Consider the following 15,000-nt stretch of genomic DNA (forward strand, 5'->3'; position numbering starts at 1 on the left):
AATGTTTCTCTTCCTCCTCCCCTCCTTTTCCTCCTCCTGCCCCCCCCCCCCCCCCATCTCCCCCCCTCCCTCTTCCCCCCACCCCTCCTCCTCAGCCTCCCTTGCCTTCTCTCTTGCAGCCTCCTCTCAGAGTTCTCGTGTCCTGTCTGGTCCCGGTCCGGTTCTCGCCCCCCAGGCCGCCCTGCGTACCCCCGCCCCCGCAGGCCCCACCCTCATGCCTCTGATTCGTCAGATCCAGACGGTGCTGCCCAATGGGACGCCTCACCCGGGCGTGTCGGCTCTGATGCCGCCGGGCGCCGAGTCGGGTCTGATCTACGCCACGCCGTACGATTACCCGTACGCTCTGGCGGCGCCGGCCTCCATCTTGGAGTACCCCCTGGACTCTGGGGGGGTGCTAGGTAAGCCCGCCCCCCCCTGCTCCTGCGACTGCTCCCCAACGCCTCACCACCACCCACACGGCCAGTGGAGCCCCGCCCCCACACTGCTCCTCAGACACGCCTCCTGAGAGAGAAAACAAGCGCTCCGCCTCATAGACACACACACACACACATGTACACACACACACACACACACACACACATACACACACACACACACACACACACACATGTACACACACACACACATGTACACACACACACACACACACACACACACACACACACGCACACACACATGCACACACACACACATACATATGCACACACACACACACACACACACACACATACACACACACACACACACACACACACACACACACACCCCGTTCGGCGTCTGACTGACAGAAGTCGTAAACAGGAAACACTGCATGGAGCACAGTGATGATGTCATTTCCTTCGGGATAAAGTGTGAATCTAATCGATGATGACGTAATCAATAATTACGTTAATATGAATAACACGAGTAATAACACGTAACAGCTGACTTGTGTTCTTAAAATATAAAATAGAAACATTTCGGATTATTGACTCGGCTGTTTCAGTGTTTGTCCACCGGGCGGCGCTGCAGCGTTCAGGTACGACCGCGTCCACTTTACTGTGATTGGCTGAAGATGTTTGTACTACTGTTGCTCTGAGCTTCCTGTCGCACACACTCTGACATCACACTCTGACATCACGCTCTGATGTCACGCTCTGACATCATGCTGCGATGTCACACTCTGACATCACACTGTGACATCACGCTCTGACATCACGCTCTGATGTCACGCTCTGATGTTACGCTGCGATGTCACACTCTGACATCACACTGTGATGTCACACTCTGACGTCACGCTCTGATGTCACGCTCTGACGTCACACTGTGATGTCACGCTCTGATGTCACACTCTGACGTCACGCTGTGATGTCACACTCTGACGTCACGCTGTGATGTCACACTCTGACATCACACTGTGATGTCACACTCTGACGTCACGCTCTGATGTCACGCTCTGATGTTACGCTGCGATGTCACACTCTGACATCACACTGTGATGTCACACTCTGACGTCACGCTCTGATGTCACGCTCTGACGTCACACTGTGATGTCACGCTCTGATGTCACACTCTGACGTCACGCTGTGATGTCACACTCTGACGTCACGCTGCGATGTCACACTCTGACATCACACTCTGATGTCACTCACGCTCTGACATCACGTGACAGAGTTCATGAAGCCTGTGTGGTGCAGCAGGGTTAGGAGTCGACGCCGTCGCGGCTCCGCTAAACTATTTCTGTTTGCGTCGTACCTGACTTCTCTCTGATTGGTCGGTTCTGTCAGGATGACAGGAAAATGAATCTGAGATTTAAAGAATAAAGCCGAAATATTTCAACACATAAATTATTATTATATTAAATTTAACAACATTATGACTTCATTCTTTAAAAATTACTTTTTATGTGAAATTTCTATTTAAACTTTTTCTCTCAAAAAAAAAGTATTACATCTTTTTTCCTCCAAAAACATTTTCACAAAAATTTTAGATTTAGTTTTCCCAAAAAATTACATTATTATTATTTTAAGTCTAATAGTCGTGACTTCATTCTTTCAGTTATGACTTTACATTTATGTTTTCATGAAATATTATGTTTTAATATGTATTTTGTATTTGTGTTAAGACTTTTAAATTGTTTTCTTTAAATATATAAAAATATAATTACTTTTTAATTTTTTGATTTTATGATTTTCTCCCAAAAGTAGAACAACAGTTTTTTCTTCTCGTGATATTCCGACTTTATTCTGAAAATCTCTGATGACGTTTTCCCAACAACCGGCCCTGATACTCCATCGTAGGAACACACTGTGATAAACCGGGCGACCTGAAGGGGGCGCCGTCCTCACGATGACATCACGCGATGACATCACACGATTCAAACGTCGACCTGTAATCGGAATCCGTCTCGTTTTGTGCCTTAACGTGTTTTTTCTAACGATTCTCTCTCTGTGCGTGTAGATGTGTAGATGTGATGACGTACCTGTACATACCTGTATGGACTGTCATGTGACGCTGCGGACAGGTGACTCAGGTGACTCCATGTCTTCCATGATGCTTTGTGGTGTCTGCCGTCTGGTGCAGGTGCGGTGGCGGCTAACGTTGGGAGGCGAGAGCTGCGCGTCCATCCTTACCAAAGGATGCTGACGGCAGGCCGAGGTTAGTCGCTCTCTCTCTCTCTCTCTCTGTTCTCTGCCTTTCCCAGAATGCACAGCAGACAACCTGAACTACAACAGGTGCATTCTGGGAAACGCGGTCCAGATGTGTGCTAGTGAAGCCTGCCCTGTCCACCAGCTGAGCCCTGTCAGCCGGCCGTCATCATGTGATCTGACAGCTAACGGAAACTAAAGGTTTTTCTGAGTTGACGATGACTTCCTGTTACTTCCTGATACTTCCTGATACTTCCTGTCCCGTTGTTTTGAGGACACGACGATGTTGATGACAAATAACGGAACAAAAACACTTTAACTAGAAATGATTCGTTCCTGTAGCTGTAAGAAGAAAACTTGATTTACATTTTAACAAAACCTCTCGTTCGCTGTCGGAGTCGCACGTTTCACTTCCGTCTCTGAGTCTACGACGTTTTCAGCCGATGATGGAAGAACATTTGACCGATTACTGTACGGAGCTATTTTGAGGTACTTTTACTGTACTTGAGTATTTAAATATTGTGCTACGTATATTTAATGTAGCTGGGCAACATATCGATATCCTGATATGAGACTAGATATCGTAATATTGCGATAAAGTGTTTTTCTTTTCCTGCTTTTAAAGGCTGATTACAGTAAAACAATGTAATGTTCTGAACTTACCAGACTGTTCTATTATTTACCTTTTAACTTTATCATTAAATCCACATTACCGATGATTATTTATCCAAAATCTCATCGTGCAAATATTTAGTGAAAGCACCAACAGTCTCTACAATGTTGTTGTGATATTGATATTCAGTTATTTGGTTGTTATTAGGGCTGTCAAACGATTAATTTTTTTAATCGAGATTAATCGCAGAATTTCCATAGTTAATCGTGATTAATGGCGTTTTGAATTGCATGTTTAAAATCCTGTTATTTTCCATTTGAAGGCAGTTTTAAGCCCATAATGTAAAGCATTTCTTACCAGAGTGTCTTAACTGGGAATCAATCACGGCTCTGCTGCGACTCCCACACTCCAAAATGGTCCTTTGGTGGAGCTGAGGCTGGCTTGGCTGCACCTGGGTGTTTAGCGTGGAGGTGCTAACTCAAACTCCACGTACTCCGGTGGTAGTTAAACTCCGTTTGACACAGGTTGCATTTTACTTTTGACTTGTCAACTGAAGCGTCTGGAAGTGTTTTAAAGTTAAACAAGCCGTTCAAAAGTCCAGTAGCTCTCTTACTTTCCATCAGCGCGGTAGGTTTACTGCAGGAGGCCACTTCAAAGCATAGCGCTACAGCTAGAGGAGCCGTCTACGGGGGAGGAGAAGGGACAAAAAGACTTGCAACATTAAAATGAGATTTAAAAAATTAACGCGTTATGGATTGCATTAATCTAATCGCCATTAACGCGTTAACGCTGACAGCCCTAGATTTGATCCATATCGCCCAGCTCTCATTTTATTTATATCAGAACAACTTTTTCAAATCATCATCTCACAGTCTGATGCTGTTTATGCACTGATTCACCAATAATTGTCCGAAATTCTTTCAGTACATTTCTCTGGTAATACTTCTGCAGAGCTTTTACTTGTAATACAGTATTTTTAGATTGTTCTGGTAACTTAAGTAAAGGATCTGAGTACTTCTTCCACCACTGAAACAGGTGGAAACGTTTAATAAGAGCGACTCACTCAGAGGTGAAACGTGTGACTCTGACGGACAGAACAGAGACGTTCCTGCTTGAAGTTCTCCGCCATTAAATTCGCTAACAGTGTTCATCCTGAAGTATTTATCCGTGTGCACAGACCAAGTCCAGAAAAGAAATGTTTGACTTTTTGCCATGAATGAGTTTAGTTTTTTCCACGTTGAATTCGGTTTTCAAATGTCGAGCTGATTGCGTTTCGGGACGGGTGAGCCGTCGTCGTCTCGCTGCTGAGATCGATCTGATCTCATAAAAACATCGACTTAGATGAGCAAAGCTTTCTGATCAAATTGTTTTACATTCTCGTTTTATCTCAAGTTTACAGTACAGCCTCTACAAATACTCACAGTGTAGCGTGAAAACAGAAAGATCAAGGTTGAAGTAAATCTCTTGACCAGTCGGATCGTTGGATGGCAGGAAACTGCTCGATAAATGGTCCAAACGAGTCCCGACGTTCTGGTCTCTGTCCATCAGCAGGAGTTTTGTTACTAAAAAGATCAAACTGTAATATTTTATTGATATTGATCAAAAACTAAGTAACGTTTAGGTAACACTGACAAACTTAATGAAACAAATCTGATGAAATTGCACAAAGTCCTGGTGTGACCCGCCGCGGAGACGTCTGACTCCGGCGTCTGACTCCAACGTCCGAGCGGCCGCTGGTCAAAACAAACACGATTAATTTACGTCTAATCTGCGGCGGGTTGCGTTCAGGTGCAACCGGTAAACCTGTGCGTTTGCTGATGTCTGGCTGTGATGGTGGCGGACAGGTGGACCTCAGCTGGCTCCAGCAGCTCCGTGTGGCGTTCAGGGACACAGGATATGATGTCACTGCAAAAAAACAACATGTCGTTTTCAACACAAATGCAAAACTTGAATTTCAGAAATCTTGGTTTTTCCAGGACGACTTTTTCTTTTTTTGTGCTTTTATTTTCCGATGAATAAATTTCAGAAGCAAAAACATGGTAAAACTTTCTTTATCCATTAACAGACAGTTTATTTGTTGTTTTTGGAGACAGATTATGATTTCTGTGAAAACCATGTATCTCCAAAGTGTAATATTAAAATATGTTATACTTTTGTTTAATTTATTGCAAAAAAAATTAAGAAATAAAAGAAACTTAATTATTAATTCAAACTCATTTTGGGTTACAGCTTATTTTCAGTCCATTACCTTTTAAAGCTGAAACACTCAAATCAACAGCTTTTATTTTTTACATGTACTCTCTTGGCAGAAGCTTTTCTCCACAGTAACGAAAAACCTTAGAAAATGCAAATCGTCCTTGTTTCATTTCTCCAATATATAGTAATATGTAATTTAAATCATACTTCTAAAGCACTTTTGTCATATATTTGATGTTTTATAGATAATTGGGAGAAAAAAGTCCAAGAAATTCTCTCTTATTGAGACAAAAATGTAAAAATCCAGAAAATGAGTTTCACCGTACGCCGATGATACACCGATTTATATTATAATTATATTTTAGTCGACTGGAAAGAAATCTGATTGAAGTCTTTATTGATGAGGATGTTTTGTGATTTGTCAATGAAATAAAGTTAAACATCTCTGAGTAAATCTCCCCTGATCAATAATCTGTCCAAACAATCCCCAGATCATTTTGAAGAGACCTTAAAAAACGGGTTTAAATATTTATTCACTTAATCATTTTTTCCATGTTTAATTTATTCAACTATTTTATTTCTTTTGTTTGTTTTTATTCATTTATGTCCCAACAACAAAAGCTGCCTTAAAAGAGCTTTCTAACTCATCCAGAAATTTAATTTTATCAAGGATAAAAGGATAAATGTTGAATATTTGTATTTATTCATCGTGTATTTCCTAATTTTCCTTCACTGTAAAATAATTAAAAGCTCTAAAAAAAAAGATAAGACACGTCAAAGGACAAAACTTCTATAACTAATAATAATACAGAAGTAAAAGATGGCCATTCATGACCAATAAACTAGTAATTATGAAGTAAAACCTTTTGAAATTAACAAATGTAAATACGGAACATATTAAACGAGACATTAAAATGATGTTGAAAAGACGAACAAATATCTCAGGACACAAAATAGTTTCTGACTTTTTAACCGACTCTAAAAACGTACGAACGTTATCGTGGTTCAGCTGCTTGTTGGTCCTGAATGTGACCCGAGGCCTGGGTATGTTAATCCAGCTTCGTAGTGCAGGCCTCTGGAAGCTGATCTCCTTCATACTGAACCAACTTGTGTTGAAAATGAAATGTTGTTCAAACCATCGGCTGCTCGTTCCTCAAGACTTTAACACGGAGATCGTTACTGAACATAGAAACTCTGGATAACGAATCGTCATGGTAACGTTTTATATTACAGGTCCTTTAAGTTTAGAGTTATTTCCATGAAGTTTTCTGAGTAATTTGCTGTTTTTTGGGGTTTTTTTTACTTTATTTTTCACATTTTTCTGCACCAAACATAGTTAGCATCAGTGTAATGGACAAAAGTACGAATGGGTACAATATGATGTGGCTAAATAATACCAATGCTTGCCATGTTGTGCCCTTACAGACACAAAAGAAACAACAAAAAAAGAAAAAGAAAAACTAAAGTCTGTCTGTGCACGTGATATCTCGAGTTCACTTACACCCATACGACTAAATAATCTTATACGTATGAACACAGTAATTTGCTGTTTAATGGTTTATTTTTAGCACATTTTACGCAAAAGGTGCAATTTTATAAAACTGATTAGAAACAACTTCAAAAAAAAGTGTTCAGTTGGTTCAGTTTAATAAATAAGTTTCATTTACACAGCTGCTACTTTTTCAGAAATGATTGATGTGCTCCTCTTAGGTTTAGCACATTATTACCACACACTGAACTGAACATGAAGTGTTTTCTGTCAGTTAAAGATTTAAAAGTGTTGAAAAAGGTTTGAACTACATATGAACCCAAATAACCTTCAGTGGCTGGTTCCTTACTAACTAAACCAACTCAACACTCTTCTTAGTCTTTTTATACTTTGTCCTAAACTATTAAACATTAAACACCTGGAAATGATTACTGAGAACAAGGAAATGAGTGTAGAATGAAGGGACCAGTGAAATAAAGCGTTACCATCATCATTGATCTTAAACTTTCCAGATTCAGATTTAAACTTCATGTTTCTCTAAAGTGTAACGTGAAGCTCTGTGATTGGCGTTTTGCTCTCTAACTTTCTGAATGAGGAACAGGAAGCAGCTGAAGTTTGTCGCCTCACTTCTCACCAATCTGCTGGAGCCGCTGCGTCTGTGTCCGTTACATCCGTCCCGTTTATCCTCCTCTCATCAAACGGATGATTTCTTTTTATGTCCTCTGGTCGCCACCAACGCAGCAGACAGTTAAAACCTCCGACAAACCTCAACGATTATTTAAAGAGAATAAATGTGTCTGAACCTGAGCAGCTTCAGGTCACTTCCTGGACGAGAAGATGAAGAGTATGAATGCATTTTACAAAAAGTATTCCACTTGAGACTTTTTTATGTTTTACTGTAAGCTTCTTTTGATTTCTATTATTTTTTTGTTGTTGCAAAGAAAATAGTATTTACTTGTGGCTTGTTGAAATATATATATATATAAATAAATATATATAAAGCAGGAATGTATATGAAATGTAAGATTTTACTTGTATTTTGCAAAGAGTGAAGAATACAGTAGAGGTCTGTTTAGCAGCTTTATAGTGCCACTGTAGAAATGTTCCTCTATTTTTGGATCTATTTTAGGGCTTTATATAAAAGAAGGGAATTCCCTGTTTATATGCAAGTTTCTATGACATCATGTGAATGATTAAGCTAAGGGCTGTTAGCATGCTACCTGCTCAAACCTTCTGTTAGTAAAAGATAGTGTTGCTTTTTATCATCACAGAAAAGATTTCCATGTTTGTTGTAAATAGAAACGATTCTTTTGAAAAGGCAATAAAACGATTATTGAGTCAAATAAGCAAAACTGTTTACTGTCGTCTTCCTGTTCTACTAACCGTAACCCTAACCCTATGAGTTGTTAACAGCTCCACCAAATACTGATTCTTCCCTCTAAACTTCTCACATGCTTTCATTTCAATAAATGTTCCAATGATCCAATATTTCAGCAAAAATCAAAGATTAGAAAAAAAGTCCAAAAACTGAAAACACATTTGTTTTTTCTTCTTTCCCATTAATCATCTCAGCAGCCCTCACATTTATCTGCTGACCCTTTGGAGGGGCCCCACCCCTAGGTTGGGAACCACTGGACTAAACTAGCTAACTGTATATAAAGTAGTATAAACTAGCTAACTGTATATAAAGTAGTGTAAACTAGCTAACTGTATATAAAGTAGTGTAAACTAGCTAACTGTATATAAAGTAGTATAAACTAGCTAACTGTATATAAAGTAGTATAAACTAGCTAACTGTATATAAAGTAGTGTAAACTAGCTAACTGTATATAAAGTAGTATAAACTAGCTAACTGTATATAAAGTAGTGTAAACTAGCTAACTGTATATAAAGTAGTATAAACTAGCTAACTGTATATAAAGTAGTATAAACTAGCTAACTGTATATAAAGTAGTATAAACTAGCTAACTGTATATAAAGTAGTATAAACTAGCTAACTGTATATAAAGTTGTAAACTAGCTAACTGTATATAAAGTAGTGTAAACTAGCTAACTGTATATAAAGTAGTGTAAACTAGCTAACTGTATATAAAGTAGTGTAAACTAGCTAACTGTATATAAAGTAGTATAAACTAGCTAACTGTATATAAAGTAGTATAAACTTGCTAACTGTATATAAAGTAGTATAAACTAGGTAACTGTATATAAAGTAGTGTAAACTAGGTAACTGTATATAAAGTAGTATAAACTAGCTAACTGTACATAAAGTAGTATAAACTAGCTAACTGTACATAAAGTAGTATAAACTAGCTAACTGTACATAAAGTAGTATAAACTAGCTAACTGTATATAAAGTAGTATAAACTAGGTAACTGGTGCTTCACTATTAATAATCTAATGATGTCATATATAATAATATATCACTACTTTTACTGTAATACTGCATACTACATCACTATAATACTGCAGTACTTTTACTGTAATACTGCATACTACATCACTATAATACTGCAGTACTTTTACTGTAATACTGCATACTACATCACTATAATACTGCAGTACTTTTACTGTAATACTACATACTACATCACTATAATACTGCAGTACTTTTACTGTAATACTGCATACTACATCACTATAATACTGCAGTACTTTTACTGTAATACTACATACTACATCACTATAATACTGCAGTACTCTTACTGTAATACTGCATACTACATCACTATAATACTGCAGTACTTTTACTGTAGGAGTATTTTTACATTGTTGAATGTTTCCAGCACTAACAAGTAAACTAATATATTTGACTGACTGTTTATTTTATGTTACTGTGAGAAGAAGACTTGCTGTTCTTCCCCGCTGAGTCTCCTGTTAGCATGCTGCTAACGCTACATCCGTCTATATGTTTGATTTCCTTATTTTTTCATCCATCATTGTTTCATGATGTCATCCTGCTGAAACTAACTTCCTTTATCTTCTTTTGTGTTTCTTTCTCTTCCTGTTGTGTTTCCTAACCTCCATCCAGCCGCCGCCCACTAACCCCATGACCTCTGACCTCTGACCTCCTGTCCTTGTGATGACCCTGCTGCCTGCTGGTCTGCTTCTGCTGTGGTGTCTGCAATAAAACACACACACACACACACACACACACACACACACACACACACACACACACACACTGCAGACCTGTACTGAATGACTCTGAAGCAATAATGAAGGTCTGAACCCTCCACCAATCACAGAGCTCGACCCCGGAGCGACGCTTGGTCCAGCAGCTGTTGGTTCCCGTGTTCATGTTCCCCTCAGGATGAACCCTAATAACTCTGATCCTCTGATGCTTCATCTATCACCATCATCTGGTTCAGATCCAATACAGGTTCAGTTTCTATCCAGTCTGGATTCGAGCTGAGTGTCAGTGTTTAATCAATCCGTACCGTACGGTGGCTGAGAAGGGTCATAACATGCAAACTCAGAAAACACCTTCATCGATGTTACAAATATTCACAACACGAGCAAACAAGGAAACGAACTGCAAACTAGGTGAAAAGGGAAATGTTTCCAGGGGGACCACAATCAGCGACGGACCCACGCGGGGGCAACAGCGCCCCCTATAAATTAAAAACGAATATAGTCATATGACACACCGTTTAACGTTTAACAATTACTGAGTACTTAATATGTTGGAATTACACATTACACTTACCTCTTTGGAAACAGGAGGAAGGGAGGAAGGAAGGAAGGAAAGAAGGAAAGAAGGGAGGAAGGAAGAAGGAAAGAAGGGAGGAAGGAAGAAGGAAAGAAGGGAGGAAGGAAGAAGGAAAGAAGGGAGGAAGGAAGAAGGAAAGAAGGGAGGAAGGAAGAAGGAAAGAACTGAGTACTTAATATGTTGGAATTACACATTACACTTACCTCTTTGGAAACAGGAAGTGGGTCCGTCGCTCATTATGGTCCCCCTGGAAACATTCCCGTTATAATGTACTGCTTTTTGATCCAAACTGGGTGAAATCCTGCAAACATTCAGCCTCAGCTCTACTTTGTGTTAAATGCTAATCAACTAATGTGAACACTCTAAATGGATGATGTCGCAGCCAGTAACGTAATAACGATGATCACGTAATAACGATGATAACGTCGTAATGATGATAACGTAGTAACGATGATCACGTAATAACGATGATAAGGTAACGGTTCAGAATCTTTACTGTGTTATCAGCCGTTATTATATGACGTTATCGGTCGTTGTTACGTTATTGGTCATTATTACGTTATCGGTCGTTGTTACGTTATTGGTCATTATTACGTTATTGGTCGTTATTACGTTAGCGGTCATTATTACGTTGTTGGTTGTTATTACGTTGTCGGTCATTATTACGTTATTGGTCATTATTACGTTATTGGTCGTTATTACGTTGTCGGTCATTATTACGTTATTACGATATCGACCATTATTATTTTATCGGTCGTTATTACGTTATTGGTCGTTATTACGTTATTGACCGTTATTAAGTTATTGACCTTTATTAAGTTATCGGTCGTTATTACGCTATCGATCTTTATTACGTTATCGATCTTTATTACGTTATCGGTCGTTATTACGTTATCGATCTTTATTGCATTATCGGTCGTTATTACGTTATCGGTCATTATTACGTTATCGATCTTTATTACGTTATCGATCTTTATTGCATTATCGGTCGTTATTACGTTATCGATCTTTATTACGTTATCGATCTTTATTACGTTATCAATCGTTATTAGGTTATCGGTCGTTATTACGTTATTGACCGTTATTGCGTTAACGGTCGTTATTACGTTAACGATCTTTATTGCGTTATCGGTCGTTATTGCGTTATCGGTCGTTATTACGTTATCGATCTTTATTGCGTTATCGGCCGTTATTGCGTTATCGATCTTTATTACGTTATCGGTCGTTATTACGTTATCGGTCGTTATTGCGTTATCGATCTTTATTACGTTATCGGTCGTTATTACGTTATCGGTCGTTATTACGTTATCGGCTGCTACAGATGGTGAAAAACACATTTTCCTGAAACCTTGAAAACAGGCTTTGAGTGTCTGTGTGGTGTTTTAGTGACCAGGCGGGAGGTACGGTGGCCCGGAGAGGTCAACAAACTGCAGCTTAAGAAAACAAAAATGCAAATAGACAAAACATGAAAATAAAATTAGAAAATGAAGGAAGACATTATTCATTTTTAAATTTACAGCATGTTTCCTAAGTGCTTTAAACGTGTTGTCTATTTGCATTTGTCTTCTTTGATCTATAAATGAATGTGTGTGATTCTTACAGTATTTGTCAAATTTATATAAAAGCTTATAATGTAAATAACTGTAATCAATAGTGACATCACCAGGCCTTTTTTTTAACGATGTAAGCGCTGATGAAGAAATGAAATCTATATTTTTCTATGACTGTTGACTGTTTGTGTATTTGAAGACTTTTGTATAAATATATAAATACAAATTATTTTCATTGTGTCGTCACTTTGTTGTTTCATGTCCCAACAAGATAACAATATAATATGATTTTAACATCTTTATATGCTGTAAATACACTGAAGAAGAGAATCTGAAGCTTCCTGCATCACTTTGTTTTCTCTGACCTGCAACAATAATGAATAAAATCACCTCCTAAATGTGTTTAAATCAGTTAATTCAGATAAAAAATTAAGGATGTGTCATTAAAACAGAAGAACCAAATAATCTTTCATGGTGACTAAGTTTGACTTTTGTGTTGTGGTCGTTTTAACTCTATAAGACACTCATTGAAAGGAATGGAGGGAGGAAGGAAGGATGGAAGGAAGGAAGGAAGGAAGGACAGAGGAAAGAAGGAAAGAAGGAAGGTAGGGGGGAGGAAAGAAAGAGAAGGAGGGAGGGAGGAAGGGAAGAAAGAAGGAAGGAAGAAGACAGGGGGATGGAGGAAGGAAAGAAGGAAGGGAGGAGAGAAGGAGGGAGGGAGGAAGAACAGATGGAAGGAAAGAAGGAAGGGAGGAGAAAAGGAGGGAGGGAGGAAGAACAGATGGAAGGAAGGAAAGGAAGGAAGGACGGAGGAAATAAGGAACGAGGGAGGGAGAAAGGAAAAGAGGAAGGGAAGAAAGAAGGCAGGGAGGAAGGAAAGGAAGGAAGGAAGAAGGAAAGAAGGGAGGGAGGAAAGGAAGGAAGGAAGGAAGGAAAGAAGGAAGGAAGGATATTTTGGGATATTTACAGAAGTTACCAAATATAATTATTTGCCCAATAAAGGGTTAATGAAGAGTTGAGCTGTATAGTCTAGTATGAAGGCTTCATTAACAGCTACAGGAGAGCAGTTCTCATTGTCAGCCACTAGGAGGAGCTCTAAGCTTGTTGTGTTGAAGTAAAACCTGAAACAATGAATTTTTACTGCTGCCCTCGGCTACTTTGACTCGGTAGTAAGTTAGCCTGCTAGCTAGTTAGTTAGCCTGCTAGCTAGCTGACTCGGTAGTAAGCTATCCTGCTAGCTAGTAAGTTAGCCTGCTAGCGAGTAAGTTAGCCTGCTAGCTACTAAGTTAGCATGCTAGCTAGCTGACTGGAGGGAACATGATGCAGATGAAGACACACTAAAGTCCAGCGTGGTTTAAAAGCTTCCAGAAAGTAAAGGATAATGTTGTCAGGTGTGAAATATGTGGAGCAGAGTTGAGCTACGGTGGCTTCACATGGACAAAACGCTGCTGTCTGCTGTGACGGTTGCTAAGGGAGACGGACCTGACGCTAATCACCAAACTAGTACGTCAACAGAGAGAAAACTAATGTTACGTCTCTCATTGCTAACACGATGGTAAGGAAATGCTCAGCGGTGTTTAAGACGGGAGGAAATAATCAGCTGTTATATTTTTATTGGTCTGTAAACTTGTAAGATTTATTCTGTTGATGAATGTGTTTGTGTAAAGAGATGAAGGCTGATTATCATTTAAATGAATACAATGCGTTTGTGCAGTTAAAGCTTGTTTGTTATTAATATTGAAAGTTATTTTTGATGCATCATCTGGCAGCTGTTTAACTCTTGTGAATATCAGCATGCAGCAAATATTCAGATATTCATTGGTTATTATATCCACCATGGAAATATAAATAACACTTATAAATTTTTTTTTAGGAGAATTGAGTTGAGTTTAGTGAAATGTTTCAGTATAATACCTGATTCAGTGCTGATACCAAATCAATACTTTATTCTAGATGTGATTTGAAGAATATAAATCTGTTTTTCTATATAATATAAATCAGTTATGTTTTTTAAATAGCTGAGCTGGAGGAAGATGATCTAAATGTTTAATAAATATAAACTAATATAAGAATGAATGAGTGAGTGACAGTTTGACACACATCAGTCTAATGATGATTGATTATTAGACTGAACGTCTTGAGATCAAACAACGTCTGAAGGTTCAGATCAAAGGAAACCAGCCGCTCGTGTCAGTGATGTCACAGTATTACATCATCTCCCCGCCGAATGATGTCACACCGTCTGCAGCTCCGAGTCTGATATTTAATTATTTATAAATGTAAAGTTTGGTTTCCTCTAATGAGACAGAAAGGAAGAGGGAAGAAAGAAGGAAAGGAGTAAGGACGGAAGCAAGGATGGAAGGAGGAGGGAGCAAAGAAAGAGGGAAGAAGGAAGGAAAAGAGTACGGAGGGAGGGAGGGAGGGAGGAAGGAAAGAAGGAAGGGAGGAAAGAAAGAAAGAAAGAAAGAAGGAAGGAAGGAAGGAAAGGAGTACGGAGGGAGGGAGGAAGGAAAGGAAGAAAGGAAGGAAGGAAAGGAGTATGGAGGGAGGGAGGAAGAAAAGAAAGAAAGGAAGGAAGGAAAGGAGTACGGAGGGAGGGAGGAAGGAAAGAAGAAAAGGAAGTTAGGACGGCAGGAAGGAAAGGAGTACGGAGGGAGGGAGGAAGGAAAAAAGGAAAGGAAGGAATATAATAATATAATAATATGATGATATGAATCCTGACTGCTGGCTCTCTGCTGTGTGTTCAGGATGTGACCAGCAGGTGGCAGCAGAGTCACACTCCTGCTGCCAAAATGTTAAAGTGTGAATTTAAAGAC

General features: G+C 39.1%; 1 protein-coding gene across 1 annotated transcript in view; it reads left to right on the plus strand.

Moving 5' to 3' along the window:
• Positions 1-543, plus strand: part of LOC128373187 (protein quaking-B-like) — a 31,002-nt gene extending 30,459 nt beyond the window's left edge. The window contains exon 6 of the mRNA XM_053333483.1: positions 96-543. Within this exon, the coding sequence (XP_053189458.1) occupies positions 96-505 (410 nt within the window). The 3' untranslated portion in view covers positions 506-543. The remainder of the gene's footprint in view (positions 1-95) is intronic.
• The last annotated feature ends 14,457 nt before the right edge of the window (positions 544-15,000 follow it).

The sequence above is a fragment of the Scomber japonicus genome, chromosome 14 (assembly GCF_027409825.1).
Source record: "Scomber japonicus isolate fScoJap1 chromosome 14, fScoJap1.pri, whole genome shotgun sequence".
Lineage (NCBI taxonomy): Eukaryota > Metazoa > Chordata > Actinopteri > Scombriformes > Scombridae > Scomber > Scomber japonicus.